The sequence below is a fragment of the Hermetia illucens genome, chromosome 1, assembly GCF_905115235.1.
Source record: "Hermetia illucens chromosome 1, iHerIll2.2.curated.20191125, whole genome shotgun sequence".
NCBI lineage: Eukaryota > Metazoa > Arthropoda > Insecta > Diptera > Stratiomyidae > Hermetia > Hermetia illucens.
The window spans coordinates 87,027,804-87,050,082 of NC_051849.1; the positions used below are offsets into that span (position 1 = coordinate 87,027,804).

The 22,279-nt window shown below is 39.0% G+C and overlaps 1 protein-coding gene across 1 annotated transcript; it reads left to right on the forward strand.

The window, feature by feature from the left end:
* Nucleotides 1–892: 892 nt before the first annotated feature.
* On the forward strand, nucleotides 893–12,295 carry LOC119646361. Its single transcript, XM_038046798.1, has 2 exons — nucleotides 893–1,266; nucleotides 11,008–12,295. The coding sequence occupies exons 1-2, from the start codon at nucleotides 1,249–1,251 to the stop codon at nucleotides 11,332–11,334; spliced, it is 345 nt and encodes a 114-aa protein (XP_037902726.1). The 5' UTR covers nucleotides 893–1,248; the 3' UTR covers nucleotides 11,335–12,295.
* Nucleotides 12,296–22,279: the final 9,984 nt, after the last annotated feature.

The window sequence follows — 22,279 nt, forward strand, 5'->3', positions numbered from 1 at the left end:
TTTGTTTTATTTGTGAATTGACTTAATAAGGCAACAAATCATAGAGTGGTATTGTTTTTCTCTCTAAAAAATTTGTTAAGCTAAAGGATAATATACGATGTCTACAAGTAGGCTTTCATACTTCAAGCGCTTCCGGATTGCAGATTGCTTCATATATTCCTGTCGAAATTGCCATCTTCCGACTTCATAATTACGATCTGAATTATGAAAATATTATAAGATAGTATTCGCAAAGATTCTTTCTCGAAGTTTTAATTCCTATGCCTAAGCACGCAGAAACAATGAAAACTTTATCCTTGCATGTCTGAGTATTTCAATTTCAACCATTGAACCAATCTTCACTTTTAGTTCAAATGATTAAAAACGGTGATTGTCGTGTGCAGAATAATAAATGGATTTCCAAGAACGTATGTTTTAATGAAATACTGTTTCAACTTTTCAGAGGTGCGCAAATACGTTTACTATCTACAAATTAATGTGGAACGTGACTAAATTCTCAAAAAGTTGTTTTACTTATTCAATGTTACTTCTCTCTTCTTTTAGCCACTTACCGTGGTGTAAAACTGTTACTGCGTTTGTTTCTGTATATGGTTGACATCCTGTGGAAGGGATCACTTACTGAGAGTATTTGGCTAGCAAATCATTGGGATGCTCAGTGATATTTTCTGCAATATCTTCCTCAACCCTCCAGGAAAGATTGGTTAAATCTGCAGTAACCAAGTACATATCGTGACGGTAATTTGAATAATAATAGGCTCCTAGTTACAATATGTCATACCGACAACATAATCAATCATAATGCCACCATCGTTTAACAATCTCATCTCAGACGATCAACATTAATTTGATCGTGCAAAACGTCGTATCGAGACCTGCTCCGTAGAAAGCCAATACCATGTACCATTAGTGATTCCTCCGTGCAGCCGAGATATCGGCGCCGGTGATGAAAATGATGAGATCATTTAATTACCACCTCACTGTGAGCGCGATGAATCGTCGCGGGAGTATCTATCTATCATCTTCTATAAATTTGAGGACGGTTGCGGGATTCTTAACAGTTCCCAACCAAAATTTGTCCAGTTCAGGCAAATCACGCTGGTGAAAACAAAATAGTGGCAAAGTGCTAGTGAATTGTGATAACACAACAAGGAATTAACGAATAGTGAAAGCAGGTGCTTCCAGAAGTACAAGTGGAATATTGGATTGATAGAAATATTGCCTGGATAACTGTCGAGTTTTTAAGGAACAATGATGAAATCCTTGACTGTAAGTCTCAAGATGTTTTTAGTAGGATATTTTATTTTACTCCAGTGAAAATTTTTTCATGAAAGTCATTTTAAGAACTCAGCAAATAGTTATATGCATTAATGCCGATTGAAGAAAAACCTTTCCCTCAAAATTAATTAATTGAAAGACCTTCAACAAACTGTTCTGGAATACAAATACTGAATTTGGCTGGTACCTGACCGATTAGTTTCTGCGAATAGTGACTTTATACCAAAATGTCACTCTTCTTCGACCCGTCGTACTCAGCTGCGTGCAAGTGCAATAAATAGCAAAGAGCAAATATTGATGAATATACGAATTAACGTTGAATTGATTACAGTGCTTTATAAATAGCTGGCAGTAAACACTCCACTTAATTTACAACCTCAGTAATTGCGCCTACTTCTCTGGCGTTTTTTCTTTGGGTCTGTTTCCAGTTTCGGCGCATTGAAAATAGGAAGTACTTGTACCTTGTATAATAAATGAATTATTTAGCCCTACGAATCCAGGCTTCATAATTAAACATAATATTGTAGAAGCATTTTCTCAGCGTGAATGGTTTCCGCAAATCAGATTACATTAAGTAAAGAGTAATAAAAAGATAGCAGTGCTTTTTATTTGGTAGTATCTATCCTTATTTATCTTCCATGGTAGAAATAATTTACAAATAAATAATTTAATGGATTCGAGCATGATGCAAGAACAGACTAACAAAAATTTGTGATAAAAGTGTATAGAAAAACATTCCCGTTTATTTGCTGGCAGTCGTCAACTGATATATCGGTGCTTCAACTAATGAAATGGATGTGAGGAATGCAAACAGGTTTTCAAGTATTTATTTCGAAGCAGCTATAATACTTTAACTTTTAATTGGGATAACGCCTTGAATACAAATTCCCCCTAAAAGACTTTGTACCATAACTAATTAAAAATTCCTTGCGAAATTGAAATCAACCTTGCGAAGAAAACAAACTGAGCAGTACGTTAAAGTAATATCCTTCAACAAATAGCATCAAATAAATCTAAACTTATACAATCAGCCGACTTTCTTATATGCAACCAAACAAGATGTCACCTAGAAAGAATATCTGCTTGGGCCAGTAATCTTACACAGCCATTGACTCAGAGACTGGATTTTGGCATTCAAAAAGTGTAATTTTAACCAATGGTCATGACCCATAGTTATAAATTAGTCCCACGCTAGTAATTGGGGGCGGGATATCCTGAACGAAATCACAGAGAATATATATCGCACGTGCTTGGCCCACGCTCATACTCCAATAAACAAACATACATTAATTTCTCAACCTGGGAAACATACCTTAATGGACGCAAAAGGTTCTCAGCAGATCTATCTACCTTACGTTTTACTAAGAAACCTGGAAGCACTCATATTTCACAAGGGTGGGTGTCCTTTCAAGTAGCCATTTCAATCAAGGCAACATAAATACCACAAAGGCAATCTTCTACTTAAACTTGCCATATACAATTCGGCAGGCCTGTCAGTTACGCCTGAAGAGACCACAGTCCATCCGACTGCCTGTATGGATTGAAAACACCGTACACGTCCCGGGATGATGTTATTAGTTCGACTCTGCCCATGCAAGGCGTTCAAACGTTAAGTTGAGATATTTTTGTGTGAGAGCATTTATAACAGAACGCTCCCTGCCTAGACGGCCTGTCCGGCGACCATCGGCCCAGCGCCCCAACCCAAACATGTATTGGTTTGTCTGATCTCCTGGCCGAATCGTTTTTGAATCGATCCAATATACAGTCCAAACTGGCGGGCCAGTAGGGTCCCACACACGTTCTCGTCTGCTGTTAATTGCGAATTGTTCAGATATAACTGTCAGGCCGGCATGATCGTGTATGGTAGTATGGTGTATCGCAACTTGAAGTGGATTTTAACTGCACCTCTTTTGCAGCAAGATAGAATGTATTATTCCGTTATTATTATTCCCATGTTAAAGTCCACATTGTCACGAGGAGGAAGTCGATTAAGGCAAAATAACTCAATAGCAATCCACATGGACTGGTTCTTTCTTCCCTGAATGACTTCCTTTTTCCTTGGAATGTGTTCTGAAGGACGAGAGATTATTTACACAAGTATTTACGGATAATTCAACCACAGTAACTATCAGCAAATTACCTGTCTGGAGGGTTTTATTATCAATATTTTTCTAAGAGCTCATCTTTAAATTATAATCCACAACTAGTAGCGATCGATTAAGCCATTGACCAGAAGTAAGAAAAAATGTATTGTTGATAATTTTTCACAAAATGACGGCTACCTAATATATCGAGGCTGAAAATGCAGTTGATGTTTACAATGAAGCATTGAACCACCTCGACTCCAAACTAAAGTGGAAACACCATACACCATATTCAGCAACGATATCAGAGGTTTTACAGATTTTTCTAATGCTTTAGGATTCGGATAGTCCTTAACGAGTTCGGCCTTCTTTCTTCCTTTCTTGTTTTCTCCAAAACGAGGTCAGTCGAAGTATGTACCCTTACATACACGTATCCACAATTAAGCCCTCGTATGCGTTGGCTGATGATCGAGGTTAAACTAAATCGAAAAAAACATTCATTCCTGGTTACAATTTGATTTTAATTATTCACAAACGCTGCATTTTGGTAATCAACTATCCTCTTTATTACGGCACTCTTTCCCCGGTGCTCAAGGACCCATTTGGTTAGTTCAAACTTCAACTATAATGAACAGGAAAGTACTAACATAGGACCAAAGGCTCGGTTGCCCAAATATCTCTGAAGCGAAGAGAACTATGTTCAACCGTGGTAATATGGTATGTTAACCAATCGTACTGCCAGACCTCTAGGCTCTGATTCTTGTGGACCATATAATTTTCAGAATTATATTTCAAAAGACATTTTCTGCTCACATCACCAAAAAGAAGAATGGTCTTCGCATGGCTACAGTTTCTTTGAAATTACGGATGTAGTAATCTTCACCAAGGGTTTTGCTATCGAAGTACAATCGGGTTTACGAGCATTTACGAAAACTATGGAGTTGGCTGAAAAAAAGTGATGGCCATATTCCAAACGGCAATATACGCCATTTTTCGCAGCACTTAAATATCTGCACAAAACGTACAAAGTCGCACCATCCGAATCAGTCTCCAAAGTCAATAAGCATTATCAGCAGAAAATTTTTATTTAAGAGAACCTGTAGAACATTGCTTCAATGTTAAGATCATTCAATGAATGGTAGTTTTGGTTACATGCAGCCAATATGAGGAAAGGCAACTTTTCAGAATCTGGGCACTTTCAACTTCCAAACTCTCTGATTTGCAAAAAGCCTGCAAACGACGAGAGCTAATCTCTGTAAACTTTTAAGAAAAAAGTACAATGGCGCCCAGCCCTGAGCTCCAGCCCCCCTTCAGTTAATACAAAGAAAATTTACACTAATGCCTGGCTGAACTGTGGGATCTTATCTGTGAAACATCAGTAAAGAAAGGAGAGAAAAAATCCCTAAAATAGAATTAATATAAAATTAGCAAAACCAACTAAGCTGACGGTGACCAATGTTCCAGACCAGATAAAAAGAGCAGAATCACTTTAGAGATCGTTCTCCGACCCGAGATATACAAACTCATTATCCTGATTAAGAGTGGGGGCAAAAAAAAAGAACAACAATATCCAATTGCACTGGTCAATTGAAACCAATGAAGATAGGCGACGTCTCACCATAGGACCGAAGTTCCTACTGTACCACATGACATTCTTGTCAGTCTTCATGTATTACTCGAAAATTTGGATGCTTGCTTTAGATGGTGCAATGGGCCTAACAATGGTCTGAGTGCTCAGAGCTGCGGCTCCCCCCAGTAAACTAAACTAACTAGATGGAGCAATGGTATAGACTAAGATGCCAGGCTGCCACTAGGGTTATCCTACGTCGGACCTTCGCGCAAAACCTGGATATCTGAAGTTGTTGCCCTATTGATGATGATGAAATTATGCATAAAGTTTCGGGCAGACATACGATCTGCAGTGATATAAAGGAATTCATATTAGCAACCTACGGCACGCAGTTCTTGTGGTCGCCGAGGTTAAGGGCACTTTTCACATTCAGGGCGCAATTAGTAGAGTGTTTTTAGAGTTGTGAGTTCTCAGAAATTATCATATCGATGTGCGAAGCCGAAGAGGAAAGTGTAAATGCAATTTTATTTAAAACACATGTAATCATGACCGGAACTAGAACTAGCAAGATCGGTTGAAAAATAAAATTTTGACAGCTTTGAAAAAATTTAATTTTAAAATCGCCCTAATTTGTTCTAACTAATCCGTCCGTTTTTTCGAGGAATATGAACAAATCTCAAAAATTCCATATCTGGCCATAATGTAGTAGTACTGCTGCCATCATTTTAATAAAAAATTTATTATAAAGTTTTGAAAAACCTGTTTTCCAGATAAACGCGGTCAAAGTTTCAGAAGATGCAATCGCGGATGCGGTGATTATGTATGGGATTGAAATGAAGTATTTAATTAAATTACCTGCAAAAGTAAAGTGGAACAATTAGGACATCAAAGACAAAAGTGTGAGAATGCACGCGTTAATGTAGGGTACTTAGAGTCTCACTGTATAACTACATTAAATATTACAGAAACTGAGATACCCAAAAATTATGATCCCTCTATGGAATACAATAAAGTTCATTCAATATCTGTTTGAATAAATTCAGTTAAGGCTCTAGAAAATTACAAGGCACAGTTCACAAACTCACATTATTTTCATTATTACTGAGGTTATAGAAATTGATTCATGTCGATCACTACTGCTAGCACACGCTCAAGCTTATGCTAATGACTTGGGCGTGCTTGTTGTTGATCAAAATCTCGGAAAGGTGTATAAAAATATACAATGTGCTGTTGATTTGATTTATAGCTGGTGCCTCAGGCATGGACTCCAGTATAGAGGCGCTACAGTACGGAGCAGCTTAGCGGCTCACCACGACTTGAAGGTCGCCCGCCTGAATGGCTCGCCTACCTGTTGGTAGTAGGCTGACAGCCACGGGGCCGCTGAAGCGACCTGGCAGGTACAGTCTATCGTCAACAGGAAAATAAACAGAACAAAAAACAAAAAGAATAAACAAAATTGAGGAATTAAAAAAAATAATTTAAATTAAATATTAAGGAATTAATAAAATAAAATATTAAGGAATTAACCAAATAATAAATTTTCATGAATTATCATACCAGATAAAACCACGCTGGTATTATTTATTTGACTCGACATGGGGACTGCTAATGTGGCTACGCGTTGATATCATTAGGCCAACATGCTGAGAACTGAATCCATTTCTTACAATCCTTTCTGATTATCAAGTTCCCGTACATCTGTAAGTTATCCCAGAGGAATACGTCGGAGGACATACGAAAGTTTTCTATACCGATGGTTCAAAAACAAAATAGTGTTCTGAAGTTGGGGTATAGGTGAATAAAAACGAGAAAGGGGTTCCTTTGGGACAATATTCAACGGTGTTTCAAGCTGAAGTATATGCGATCCTAAGAGCGGCAATCTAGGGGATTTACGAGCAGGCGCATCTTACTCTACAGCAATAGCCAGTCTGCATTGACGACTATTCTCCGTCGTCCTTTGATCATATCGAAAATCGTTCAGGAATGTAGAAACCGTTTGAGCTCTGTTTCTAGATTTAATAGAGTGGGAATACTCTGGGTACTCGGTTATTTTGGTGTAGAGACAAATAAAATCTCTCTTAGCAAACGAGGTTTCAATCTCCCCCACACCGAGATCATAATCAGCAAGTGGAGTTCAGTAGCATTGGCCAAGGCTGTTTTCATAAATTGGAAATAAAGCTTCCCAAAATGACAAGTACCAGATCCTTATTGCTGCTAAACACACTAAACTTTTCCAATCCATTCCAAAGTATATCCTCTCAAAAAGCAAAAAGACTTGTGGGCATTTTAATTGACCAGAATTCACTAGCTGGGATAGGGATTTTTCAAGATGATGCGTGTCCATCCTGTAATGAGGAAGCGAGATTCACGGAAAATTTTCTATGTGAGTGCCTTGCTTATGGACGCATACACCGCATCTTTGGTACAGCTGCAACGGGTAGCATCACATCTCCTAATGGAAATCCTGCGATACATGATCGAATCCAGGATAATCCTTTAAACGGGGAAGTTGTGTACAACCGGCCACCACGTTTTGAGTGCTCAGAGGCACTACTTCACCTCCGCCACAAACACACACACAAATAAGGTTAAAATAGTTCAAAAACTTAAGGAGGTCATTGAGGAAGAAATTTTGATAAAGGAAAGTTTATGAAACAACGTCGCCTTATCGAAATCGGTTCATATCTATTTGCCCATTTGTTGATTTGTCAAAAAATAATTTAGACCAAAATGGTTTGACTTATCACCATAAATCTTTTGACCATTTCACACACAACTACGTTTAGGAGAAGATATCCAGACATGCTAAATAATGGACAGATTTTTTTTATGATACACTCATGTCAAATGTCAGTTTTTGACGACCCTAATAATTCCGGTGCGGTAATTGTGGAAAGGAGCATTTTAAGTGTCTCCAAACCAAAAAGTAGCTTTTCTATCTAACGAATAACTGCGCATGAATTTACTTCACTGAGGCCTAAATGGCCACTCCGCTTCGCAAGTGGCCTTTTCTGTTGTCGACTTATTAACAAACGCATTAGATCCAAAACTTGATCTGACCTGCCGCTTTCTATGGTTTCGAGTGTTGGGAAGTCATCTCACGGCTACTGAGACAAAAATGTGGTGTTACATCGTAGGAGCAACCCGCTGTGAAAGAAGTACATTTGCGAATAACACGAGAGCAACCGAAAGACTGACCAAAACAGCGATGCCTTGGTACGGCAGGCGGCGCTTTGCAAATCCCTCACTCCATTCCAAAAGCCAACCTTGTTCAGACGAACAACAAGCAGAATAAAGACTAAAGGAGATGCAAATCATATGATTATTAATTAAGTTGTAGATAGGTAACCTCGCAGGTGGCGCCTGCTTACTGCACTCTCTCTGAACCAGGCGTGATGGTGTTGCCCTTCTTGCTAAGGAGCGTAAAGCCGCCTACAAGCGCAAAGGAGAAGACTCAAGCGAAGTGGTGTGGTACCCACACAAATTGGTTGCGCCACAGTACTTCTAAGAAGTAGTATCCCCAGTCAATGGACCGGACTTGCGAATGTATTGGGGAAGTTTGCTCCTACACATCATGGGCACTAAACTACATGCAGATACTTTGAGATGTTGATGGCCTACTATGTGTACAGATAAGCGTATCCAATACATCCGCAAGTCCGGTCCATTGAGTGTGAGTACTGCCAGTTAGATATACTGTCAGTTGGGCTGTGCCTCCGTATGATTCACAATATGAATATATTGTATGAATGTATTATTTTTTACAAACTGTTGGGGTTCAGTACCTACCGTCTATTTGTCAATTGAATTTTGTGTAAAAGGTACACTAGGATATGAGCGTAAAATATCGATTTGCTCGGATTATACTCAATCTGACGTACAAAGTGCCATTGAAGCCGTATCGCCATGCGCTCACCACGTCTTCTTGTACGGGGTGTTGTTTCTCTACTTTTTTTATTCTAAATGAATTATCAAGGTCTGCATAAACCCAATAGGCTACCTCTAGCAACTAACCATTGATAACAGAGAAAGGGGGAATAGAGAGAAGGAATTTACTGAGTTCTTATTTAGATACTCTGAAAATAAGGAAAGAGAGAAGCCCAGCTATATCAATATCACGCCACTTTTAAGTAACTGATACCCTATGGAAATGTATTCAGCGCAAAGAATTTTCTCCGCGCTTTCAGTAAACTGCAACTAGAACAAGTTATACCAGGGACTCACCCACACCCGGAATTGAAGGCAACTTTTAAAGAAATCCAGACAGCTCTCCTGATCCCATTGCTAGCGGATCAAAACACCAACTGAGTCCACCGCAACCCCGATTGCCGGCTACCTGTTGGGTTGATGGAACAAGTGCATCCAAATGAGCTCTAATAGCGATCTTTGAAAGCCATAAGTTCTCCTTGAATACCCCATAGTCGTATTTCTTCGCAAGAAGGCTACTTCAAGCCGTCTTATTCTATGATATTCACTAAAACCAAGGCACTAATTATTTATGTTCGAAATTTGTTCTACAAATAGATAACTGGATAGGTCAACAAAAAATATTCCAAATTTATGATGACAGTCACGTTAATTCGATGGCCTTCACAAACCCCAACGTCAACTGCCTGCTTTTTAGCCGGACAATTTTATTGAATGTTTCACCAAGTCTAAACAGAAACTCATGCGCTAAAAGCAAACATCGAAATTCTCTTCATTAATTCTAATTTCAAACGATCCACGTATCAAATGTGCCAGTATCTAATTTCTATGCAAATTTATAGAAAAAATACAAAATGCTTACATTCATGGCATTCATGACCAACATGTTAATTTGAAAGTCCATAAAACTTGCTGATCAAACCATGGCAAAATTGATTAGTAAATTTTATTGTTTTCATGCGAATTCTGGCATTATGTTTTCCATAACTTTTTCACTACTGCTAGCTTGGAAGTATTTTTGGTTTGCTAAAAATATCAACGGGTGATGAAATTAAGTCGTTTCCTCGTTTGGCTTTCTCGACAAGCAAAGAGGTTGGCGTTGCGAAATGATTCCATTTCGAGCAGTTCCAAAGAGAAAATCCATTTTCCAAAATCACCCCAAATTGCAATAACTAACAGAGTCAACAGCTTAGCCTAAATACCCGGTACCGTTTTCACACTTGCCTGCGACATTTACAACTTACTCATTTTCGGAGCCACACTTGTATTACACTAAAAGCCAGTTGGGCATTGGATTCCCAATTCTTGCAGCAATTCACACCTGAAATAATTAATGGAACTCTTTCGCTGCACACCTGCATTCTATGCAAGCAGGTTCAAAGCCAGTATCTTCTTCTAAACTTGTTTAAGCCTACTATGTCCAAAGTGATTCCAAAAGTTGTTAAATGGATGAATCATTACCAGTTCAAATATCTAGTTTGCAATTAACTCATCGATTATTGCAAACGAGTAAATATTTTGGTAACGCTTTACACGCAATTCAATAAGAGTAGAAAACACTACGATTAATTGGTTTCCCAGCAAGTAACGGAAGCCATTTGCATTCATCAAAATGAAATAGTTTGCTTACATCTTGAAAGCAAGGAAAATAAATATTGTTTGCTAAATTTCGATTTTAAATCAAATTGCAACAAATTTATGCATCCAAATTGTGGCTTGGCCCCCTCACTAGATGGTGCAGTTCCTGTTCAACTTGCAAGACGCAGGTTTCATGCTGGCTATATGGCTTGACGCAGTTATCAAAGGTCACATGCTCAGTAAATAGTTTAAATATACGACGATGATGGAGCTCATATTGCAATAGTGGTAAGGTGCAAGTTTGAACTTTTGGTCTTTCACTGTGGGATTTCCAAGGCTTTCGTTAATGAATTATTGTGTGATTAAATCTGCGGAGAAGTCGATAAATCCGTGAAGCCTTCTTCATTTCTATCTGACTTTAGCATTAATTCAATACGCATATGACGTTGATGTTTTTTAGTAAACCAAGAAAATTATGATGAAAAGTACCCTCATTACTAGAAATAAAATTTAATATTAATTTCGCACTTGCTGCGATTTCTGATTAATAATTCTTCTTTTCTTGTCTTTCAGATCATCTTTTTTGTAACAGTTGTCCTTGCGTTAGGCAGCGGAGCAACGACAGTGGAAGACCGAAACCTGCTGGCGATAGAAACTCCTTCATTCTTCGCTGACCAACCTTCACCCCTTCTCAAGCCGAAAGAAAGCCTTCAGAAAAAGGAATATTACGATTTCCTCAGTACACTTTACCGACATGACAAAACCAAAGCGAACCTCTTTGTACCGAATTCGGTGTCATCAGCTAGTGCTGGAGGAAGGAAGAAGCGGACAATTATATTCCGCCCCCTCTTTGTCTACCGTCAACAGCAAGTCAAGCGAAAGAAGGCAAAGCGTTATTAAACTGCCTTAGGCCACTTCTACAGGAATCACCGCGACTAGCCAACAAGGTTGCCATTTCAATCCTCTTAAATTATCTCGATGACACCATCCCAACCTTCATTCGTCAATGCAACAACTTAACTCATCAGCGTCCAAACAAAATCACAAAAGCATCATTGCACTGAGGCTACTTGAAAGAAGTTCAAGGTGTTGGACGTGTGACAAGTGTGAATCCAAGGTGTTCAATAAAACATCACCTGTGCGTATATTTATGAGCTTCCGAAACCAAAAAGCGGAGTCAGTGTCCCATTGAAAGCGAAAACATACATACAATTTTGTAGGAAATCTGCAGCGTCGAACTGATTCATATTTACAGGTAAACTAATGAAAATACACGAAAGAAAAGTTTATGCAAATGCGAAGATCTCCGGTTGTGTCATAGCTCACCAACAACAATAAAAGTTGATTTTTTATGCATTTTGCCTGTCTATTTTATTTCCAAATTTATGCTAGTTATTATATCAAAGATGCCGAGAAAACTACCATGATGATTTTACACAAAGACTTGTTAACACTTACATATATGATTAGTTAATTTATAAATTATTTTTTATACTAAACGATCTGATTCAAGATTTTTTTGTAATTTATATTACGATTTCTTATGTACGCTCTAGAGTTCGATAAGGTAGATGTAAATGTGTACTCGATTTTAGATATATACATATGTATGAGTGAATAAGTCGTTCATATCTTAGTCCATTCACAAAAGAAACAACGCCTGAATCTGAATATGAATTCATAAAATACTTCACAACCTATTGTTAAACATTTGTAAACAGAAATTAAGCAACAGAATTTAGTTTATTTGGCCCAGTATTGATTTGAATGTTTAAAACTGAAGGACATGTGTACAAGCCATATATCTTTCCTTCATAGTTGAATTTTGTAGATATCAAATAAATATTTGTAGCCTGATGAATTATGTGTTTCATTAACCGCGGATCATGATTGGGAAAAAGTGAAAAACAGACTGACTTCTCATGTTTTACAACATTTTGTCATCTATTCAAGTTGTTGCAACCCCTATTAAGGTTTTGCGTTAACCAATGCAGAAAATATCATATTTTGTCGATTTTCATATGAAGTCTTTCTATATATGTAAGGGGGATCCGAATAGCTGGGACAACTCTAATGGGTCAGTTTGTTTTACTATTCACAGGGCCTCTCTCTCTGACCTGCCTCAAAGTCGACGGAAACGTATAAAGCTTACCTCATTCTCTCCTAGCCTGACTTTAAAAAATTAGTTATAATAATCGCTTTTCCCGATTACTGTCACTATATATCCATTAACATTTTACCTCCAAAAAATATTTATTTAGACTTTGATTTAACATTTTTGCTGTGCTGTCGCTATTATGATCAGCTGGATGCACGATACATTGCCTGTGAAATTATCTTGCATGTATGGGCGCAAATGGCTAGCTAGCCATAACCGAAGTGAGGTCAATAGCACCGGCACGAGTTTGTTTACTTTCAAAGTTTGCAAATCATTTGGTGCAGCGGATAAGTTTCCGGAAATCAATTTGAAAAAGTCTCTTAAAAAAAACTTACCGTGCATTTATTAAACACTAGACGATGTAATTCGTCGTATCTTAAAACGTTATCAGCTAAATTTATTCGATTTAAGTTAGAGCAAATAGTTTAAAAAAAAGAAAAACACATAATAAATAGACAACTCAAATAAAGTTTGCATTTGCAAGAATAATAAGGTAATCAAAAACATTCAAATTCTAAGCGGCAAAAGTGTGATTCTAACATATTTGTCGGTTATGCTTGATCGAGTATATGGTTGGACTCTGCCGTAGTGGAAGCAATTTTTTTGGAACATTATATAGTAGGCATTGACGTACTACAAGTATACCACCGTGGCTAAATATCTTTTATTGACTGCCGTCTGTAAAATTAACTTGTTTCCAGAATAATATGTCATTATACTTGTGTAGAAGAGCCAACTCCTATCTTTTAAGTTTATTCGCTTCACTAATTAAGAGTTTTTAATGTTTTGTGTAAAACAAAACCTTATTAACATCGATTCGCTGTCTGTCTGTCACGCGCACATTTTTTCAAAACGGCTATACTGATCCAAACAAAATTTACTACAACTATGGAATCCCATGCATGCAGTGAGTGACATAAATTTACGTGGAGTTTAAAGATGACTCCCCATACACGCAAACGGAGATGTAAGTTTTTTTTTACCGGATATAGTCATGTGAGGTAGTGCTTCGAAATCAGACAGGGCTCATTTCTAACTTACTAATAGTATATTACCAACTTTTAGAAATTGACCGATTGACCGATTGACGGAGTCCGGAGCACGAGGCTGTCATACGAAAGGCCGCGGTTCAAATTTCACTGGTGACAGTGGAATTTGTATCGTGATTTGACGTCGGATACCAGTCCACTCAGCTGTGAATGAGTACCTGAGTCAACTCAGGGTAATAATCTTGGGCAAGCGCAATACTGACCACATTGCCTCCTACAATGTACTGTAGTGCACCGTTACGGCTTTGAATGAAGTGCTCTAACACACTTCAAGGCCCTGATCCAATATGGATTGTTGCGGCAACGATTATCATTATTATATGCAGAACGGCAATCAAGGGCCGATGTTGAGGTGCGATAGCCTCATATCGAGCGGCTTTGCATGTGATGGTGATAAAATATCGGCGTGTTATGAGGATATAGTCGATTTGCGTTTTACGGTTCCCACTATTAAATGTAGGAAGATGAGACAATCGTTTGATGAACCATGTATTCATAATTACAAATTTAGGGCTGTCCGCAAAATCGATTATACGCTCGTCACCCTCATTGCGCTCTCCACAACCCTTCAAAAAAAGGGCAATGGTGTGGCTAACGAAGGTGCTGGAAACACCTTTCATAAAGGGGGGGTCAAGCTCGATTGTAGACCTGACGTTTCTCAGCCCTGCGCTGGCGCGTGGTATGTCCCGGTGCGTCAGCGAACGCTACACCCACAGCGATCACCAGGCAATCTTCTTTGAGACATATAGAGCTACAGAGCAAAGAGCTATCATACCCGAAAGGTTTCAGGCTGGTCTGAAAAATCTTTGGATGAGCAGACTTTAAAGAGGTGTGGTTAGATCAACCTGATAAAGCAGGCGCCTCTACGGCTCAATGCATCGCTATAGCATGTGACGCGTCCATGCCTGGGAGATGCTCATTCCCCAGGAGAAGACCAAACTACTGGTGGAATGATGAACTGACAGGGCTTCGATCCGCCTGCCACCGAGCCAGAAGAGCGGCTCAGAGGGTAGTAGGTAGAGTCGATCAGGGGCAGAAAGAGTGCGCCTATAAGGAAGCCCGCAAAACCATCAAGCTCGCAATCCAGCGAAGCAAGAGGAAATCCTTTAAGGAGCTCCGCTCAGAAGCGAACGTAAACCCGTGGGGGTTAAGAGTCAGATTCGATTCAAAGACCGTTCATCTCCGCAGATCACGTGTTCCACGTGACAATAAAGCGCCGGGCCTGGACGGAGTACCGAATAAGGACCTTAAGCTTGCCGTTCGAGGGGCTCTTCAGCTGCTGGTGCTAGTTTTCTCTGCTTGGTGGAAAAGAGAATGTATTCTGAAGACTACCTACACACTCTGAGAACGAAAATGGCACATTATGTCGAGGAGGAAATGCCAATAAAGAGCACGGCAATGATCCAGAGTATACAGCAAAAGGAGTGAAAGCTTGAAATGGATCTCCACTTCTTTGAGAAAGTCGGTGGAATCTCATGAATGTAAAAATAAGAGTGAATTATGGAAAAAATTCCGGAATCATGATCATTTTCAATAAGAGGCACACCTCTAAAAAAGTTTGCTTATCCAAAGCTTTTTCATACTAGCCTGAAGTCTTTCTCCGATTCGGGCATGATCCTGAGGCTTCCAAATATCACTTTCGTTGGCCAGAACTATATTCAATTGCACAAAACCTTCTAATAAACTAGGTGCCCTTACACTTCAATCATTTTTGAGTTTCGTCCCTTGCGGCGATAACAAGAATGCCAAGCATTTCCTCGAATCCAGACCTTTTTCCTCTTAAGGGGCTGTTGATTTGCTGGGTGTCACCTGCGTGGCCTATGACACTATTGGAACAGCAAGTTTTGACTTCTCCTGGGAATTCCTTCCTTCTTCCTGCGCTCTGTTATAAAGAACACTGAGATTCTAGCTATATTCTTTTCGATTTGGTGCACGTTATTCATGCCCTTGATAAACTCAGACAGTTCAACTATTTTTCCCCCAACCTAGGTGAAGGGTAATTCCTCCGGATCAAGGGTGTTATTTGCGCTCGTTCACCTTTTGCCTTAGTTAATTTTCACTGAACTCAATGAACTTCTTCTTTTGTGGTCTGTAGCACTGCCGTGGATCTGGGAGTAGACGAGCTTCTCCTTAATGGGTCGTTTCCTTGGTCCTGGAGTACTTCGTGCTGTCGCCCCTCTTGCACAAACGCAATGGGTATTGTTCCCGTTTTTGTCGTTCGACCTTCTTTCAGCCCACTTTTCTTCGGAAGGTAATACACGTTTGAATATTTGATTCCGAAACACCCTCTATGCCAACATCTGCTCGAATAAGGTTTATAATAGTGTATTACTATATTTGATTGGGAAGTCCACCCTAGAACCATAAAACTTTACGGAAATATAGGCGATAATAAAAAGCATGGTACTGATAATGGTGGAAATCGCTTTATTCCTAAAAAAATATAATGGTTAAATTAACCACTTTTGTGCAAATTTGCTGCAATCAGTATCACCCTAAAGTGAACAGCGCGACATAATATATGAATATACATTACGAGCTAGGTATAATACAAATGGCGCAAATGTCCACTAAAATATTCTTGCATAAAAATATACAAAACCGTTCATACCTGAACCGTCCGGTCTTCCAAGTTGTGAAATATTAGATTCCTTTTTCTTCCCCGTAAGTCTTTATTTGATACACTTTTGGTTATTGTTTCGTTGTTTCATTAGATTCTTTTTTTTGCCATGAGGTCTTTTCTTCTTGAGTTTTTTTATGAAAATGACTCCATTTCTATTATTACGCGTCATTTGACTGAAGCAAAAAGTGAAGTGTAGTCATGCATCTTTTTCCTGCTCTTCCATAAATTCCGCTAGATTTTTATGACCTGAGGATGCGAAGGAAAGATGGGAACCTCGTCCGTCGTTTCTCTTCCCTCTGAATCACAACACTGTTCCGGTCCCATGTCCGGTCGGTATTTTTTGAACTAATTGGATGTTGCGCCAAAGATTATTATTATTATTTACGGTGGGAAACAATATCTACAGGATTTATTTTATCTTTTTTTATCTGGAAGTTAAAGAATTGGAAAATTTCATATTCCCTCTATTTTTAAGGTTTTGTGTGAAACAAAACCTTATTAGAATCGAGACGGTGTCTGTCTGTCCGTCTGTCTGTCTGTCTGTCTGTCTGTCTGTCACACCCGATTTATTCGGAAACGGCTGGACCGATTGTCACGAAAATTGGTGAGAGTATGTAATCTGGTGATCCCTTTACATGCAGTAAGTGGCGCCATCTTGTGTTAAGTTTAAGGGGGGCTCCCCGTACATGTGAATGGAGGGTGCAAATTTTTTTTTCACAGAATGAAGCCATGTAGGGTATTAAATGAAAGGTCTCAATTAGTACTTTTCGAATCTGGTTCAATATTTGATATTAGATGAAACATAGGGGAGTGAGGGTTCAAAATATGACCGACAAAAAGTGTAACAGGTCTCGTTCTCAGAACCTATCCAACCGAAAAATCTGAAAAAAATCACAGTGGTGCATTTCTACGAAATCTAGGCCTCAAAATATATCCGGTTTCGATATCTACGCAAATAAAGTTAATAATAGTATATTTCCACATTTTAGAAATTTACCCGGCACCCCCCCTTATGTTCATCCCAGAAGTACAAAATTTGGCATGCCTGTAACGAAGAATATAATGCACAGTTTGGTCAAGTTTGAAGAAAATCCAACTATTATTAACAAAGTTATAGAGGGTGAAACTTTACAATTTTTCGTGAATTTCGTGCACTCTACAACCTGCATGACATCATTATCACATATCAATTCGTCAATACCACAACGAAATAAGTTCTTATGAATTGGGTCGCAGAGAATTATTTTGTTTTAGTTTTTTAGTTATTTGTCAGCCAGACATGTGTGTATGTAGGTATATAATAAATGCGTGCTAATGAACTTTGCGGGTAGTGCCTAATTCAAATAGATATAAGAAGTAAATCGGAAATATGGGTACAATCAATTTATATACGTGCATATATGTGTACAGTATTCGGTAATAGGCAGTTTGTTTGTTTAGGGTGAGCGTGATATCTATGGCTGCAATATGTACGTATGTCTCGTAGTTTGGAAAAATATGAAGGATTATGTTGGATTTGTAGCTATATACGGACAGAGAAATGTGCGTTGAAGTTTCTTCCATAAGATGAACACAAAACCTTTATACCCGAAGCGCGAGCTTCCGGTATTCCGACTTGTTCTAAGATTAGATCTGATTCCTCGAGTAGTTATATGGTCAAAAAATTGGTTTTTATCAATTCATACTTTTAAATTTGCTTTTTTTGTTTTGTTTTGAAACCTTAAAAATATGAAGCTCACTAGGTTTCCCCCCCCCCCCCCCCCCCCCTCAAAAGTCACTTCATGACACAGTCGCATAAATCCATAAAATTGCTGTAAAAATAAGGCAAACTTTGGTGAAGAGAAAATACTATTATTTGAGTGTAATTACACGGTATTCCTAGCGTTAAATTATTTGAAACAAAAAAAACTTGCTTTTTCTCTTCGCTAGTGTTATTAATTGGTCTTGCAAATACTTATATTTCGGGAGCTACAACAAGAGAGACTTCTTAGCACTGATGAAGAGAACAAATGGTTCCCGAAATATCACTATTTGCAAGCCCAATAAATAACACTAGTGAATAGAAAAAGCAAATTTTTATTATTTCAAATACTATTATGTATGTAGTATTTCTGAACATAGTTGCCGCAAGAAGGAAGATAAAATCGTATTTGACTATGAGGACATTCAGAGTCACAAGGGCTGATGATAGATGGTTGCCACCAAGGGTGAAGCAAAGCAGCTGATAATTGCAACCACTTACATAATCACTCGGCAGGAAAGGAAATTCCGCTGGTAACGGAAATCTACTCATAGATTGGAGAGCTGCATTACTGCAGGGCATTAAGCTTTCTCTCAAATAGGTGGACGTACACATATCGAAACATGGTACATACTAGGTTTAAGAATGCAACATTACTCGATATGCGGCATTCTTTTGCTCCGTTACTAGCTTGCATTCATCGTCGAACCAGTCGTTCCGCCTTATAGGTGTTGCGGAAGTCTGTGCTTGGCTTCAGTGTTAGCTCTCACCTAATTGTCATGTCTCCTCTGTTAGTGCGTGAACATTAATTAGGCTTATATTTCTAAATTTGCTCGCAAGCACAGAGTAAAGTCATACGCTTATATTTTTAAAGCCGATAACAGCAGGTTTCATTTTTTGGCTAACTAAGAAACCTACTCCGAGCACATGGTTTACTGGATGACCACTATAATATCTGGTGTAGTGACTATTCTTCAGGAAACCAGTCCCTGTTCAATGCATCTTCTGCTACGCTGTTACATCAGCCCTATATTGGGACAGGGTATCGGCTAGCTGCTTGGCAGCTCCATCTCTGTACAGGGAGCGCAGGTTCCATACGAAAATGCGCAAATCGTTATTCTCTTTACGTTGCCGGGTTCGTTGTTGTGTTATCAGTCCAGTTCGAGGCTCTTTTTGTCGCTTCGTAACAAGTTGTTTTCCGGGTAAGGTTTTAGCCCTAGAAAATCCCCAACCTGGAGGATTAATTGGTACAATTTGTCCCGTTTTTAAGGCGCGGGAGAATCTTCCTTCCTCCTTCTCCATCTGCAGCTTTTCGTTAAGAAAAAGCTACCAATGGTCGCCACGTGAAGATGGAGATAGGGTTTGGTAGTAGAGCTATTGGTGTTGGTTCAGCAGCCATTTCCCAGGTTTATGCTCCATCGTGGATACCAATCCACGTTTCGCCCTGGGACTTATACTACCCTTGGACCTCCAACACGATCGCTTTTTCCAATTCGAGCGAGAATTCTAAACATATGTGCTGGACATCCTGGACCTAAACATAGTAAGATATTGGGATTCTGGGGAGCATTCCTCTCCCTCTTGTGGTAATCTGCTTTTGAACTCTGGAAAGCCAGGTGGTAGTAGACACAAATGCGGTGTCAGGTTCTGCCGACTTACGCAAAGCGCGCTTTATTGATTTGGGAGCCGGTTTCTGACAGCATTTTGGTTGCAAGATTCCGGTTCAGGTAAAGGAGCATCTACTAATGGAGACTACCAATATAGTGGAGAAGGATGCTTTCTATAAGCAATTACACGCAGTTTAAAAGAAGCTTCCTATTGATGACATTCTAATCAGATGGGTGGTCTGAATACCTTCGTTTACGTGTTGAGTCCACCACTTTTCGCAAGGGAGAGATATCTTGTTGATCGGACAACAGATATACTGAGTAACCCGACTGAGAATATCGATGTGCATTGCGTCCCAAAAAAAGATCTGGCTAACTGTAGAATCGTGAAATTAGATCGATGAACGGAAGGGTTTGAAGGCTCTAATGACTTCTGCGAGCGATGAAAGGCGTGACGTGCTCGAATTGCGATACCGTACGAAACACCGGGAAGTTCACTGTAGTGTGCACAGTGACGAAAGGGAATTTAATATTGCGCTAGTTAGGGAGTCGGAGGATGTCGCGGAACGCAACGATTTAAGAAGAGTATACTACATTACGAAGGAGCTTGCATGTGATCGCAAATCTTTCTACGGCCTTGTGAAAGACGGTAACGGTCAACTTCTCATCCACGGTGACGAGCAACTCGACCGATGGAGGGGCCGGATCGCAAGGGGTTCCTTCAACTAATAGTTTCCCTTTCCCGTTGGTGAAAGGAATTCCATGATTTGAAGGCTCCTCAAGGCTAGAGTGCTTGGGGGCTAGATCTAAGTATCGTCACAAACGGTTGCAGGGTACTGGTCTGGCGATGGAGAACTGTTTAGTTGGTAGTTCGAGAGCGTACAGTTGCAGGAGTTCCCCCCCCCCCCAAAAAATGTAACAACTTTAAGTTGTAAATATTATCATAGCGTTCGATTGCCGAAGCCATTTACAATTAAAACCAAAATTTAATATAAAATAGAATACGAGAACAAACTAGCATTTTATTCGAACAGGATATTTGGCTTAACATAGAAATAAGTTGAAGAAAACAATAGCTCCGACGACGCATTCAAGGAAGGCTCACCTAATTCCTTCAGTATCTAAGTGGCTTTTACCTTCTTAGAGGTCATTCCTGTTAATTTCGTCAAACTGTTACAAATGGATAACGCTAGGCACACGGCAGTCAAAATAAGCGTTGAGGCGATTTCAAAGCTGACACTTGCTGCGATATGGAATTTTTCAATAACAGCTTCGCTGGTTACGAATGAATAGATCTTTGCATATAAAAACACCAGAAACTGAAAATTGAACAAATACTTCGGATTCGAGAATTTGAAATACTCAATATCTCAACTTACTGCTCCTAAATATGATCCTAGATTTTTAATTTTCGGCGGAGCCATATTTGATTTAAAGCAAGTAAAATTGAAGCTGGCCTAGAACAATAACTCCGCAAATGTTGGTTTAGAATTTACGAAATAGATAAAAGTTGAAATATGTCAGCCCGATAAGTTTCGCTATGACTAATTGATTGTCCCTGCTCAGAATCTTATTTATTTTTAGTCACTTGATTTAGAAATTCATTGTCAAAAAGTAAAAACGGTCCAGTGAAATTTAATGCGAATATGAAAAGAAAATATATAAAAGGCAGATTTTGAAATTTGGATTACTTGATTTTTTAATAAAACTAGTCGGAGTACCGAAAGCTCGCGCTTCGGGTATAAAGGTTTTGTGTTCATCTTATCTAAGAAATTTCAACGCACATTTTTCTATCCGTATACAGCTACAAAACTACGAGACATCCGTCCATATTACAGCCGTAAATATTACGCTCACCCTAAACAAACAACCTGCCTATTTCCGAATACTGTACACATATTGGCACGTAAATTGATCGTACACATATTTCCGATTTACTTCTTATATCTATCTGAATTAGGCACTAACCGCAAAGTCCATGTCCAACACAAAATAATCCTTTTCAACCCAATTCATACGAACTTACTTCGTCGTGGTATTGACGAATTGATATGTGATGATAACGTCATGCAGGTTGTAGAGTGCACGAAATTCACAAAAAATTGTAAAGTTTTACCCCCTATAACTTTGTTAATAATAATTGGATTTTCTTCAAACTTCACCAAGTTATGCATTGTGTTTTTCGTTATACGCATGCCAAATTTTGTACTTCTGGGATGAACATAAGGGGGGTGCCGGGTAAATTTCCAAAATGTGGAAATATACTATTATTAACTTTATTTGTGCAGGTATCGGAACCGGATATATGTTGAGGCCTAGATTTCGTAGAGATGCACTACTGCGATTTTTTTTCAGATTTTTCGACTGGATAGGTTCTGAGAACGAGGCCTGTTATACTTTTTGATGGTCATATTTTGAGCCCTCACTCCCCTATGTTTCACCCAATATCAAATATCGAACCAGTTTCGAAAAGTACTAATTGAGACCTTTCATTTAATACCCCACATGGCTACATTCTGTGAAAAAAAAATGTTCACCCTCCTTTCACATGTATGGGGAGCCCCCCCCCTTAAACTTAACACAAAATGGCGTCAGTCGCTGCATGTAAAGGGAACGGCAGATCACATACTCCTACCAATTTTCGTGACAATCGGTCTAGCCGTTTCC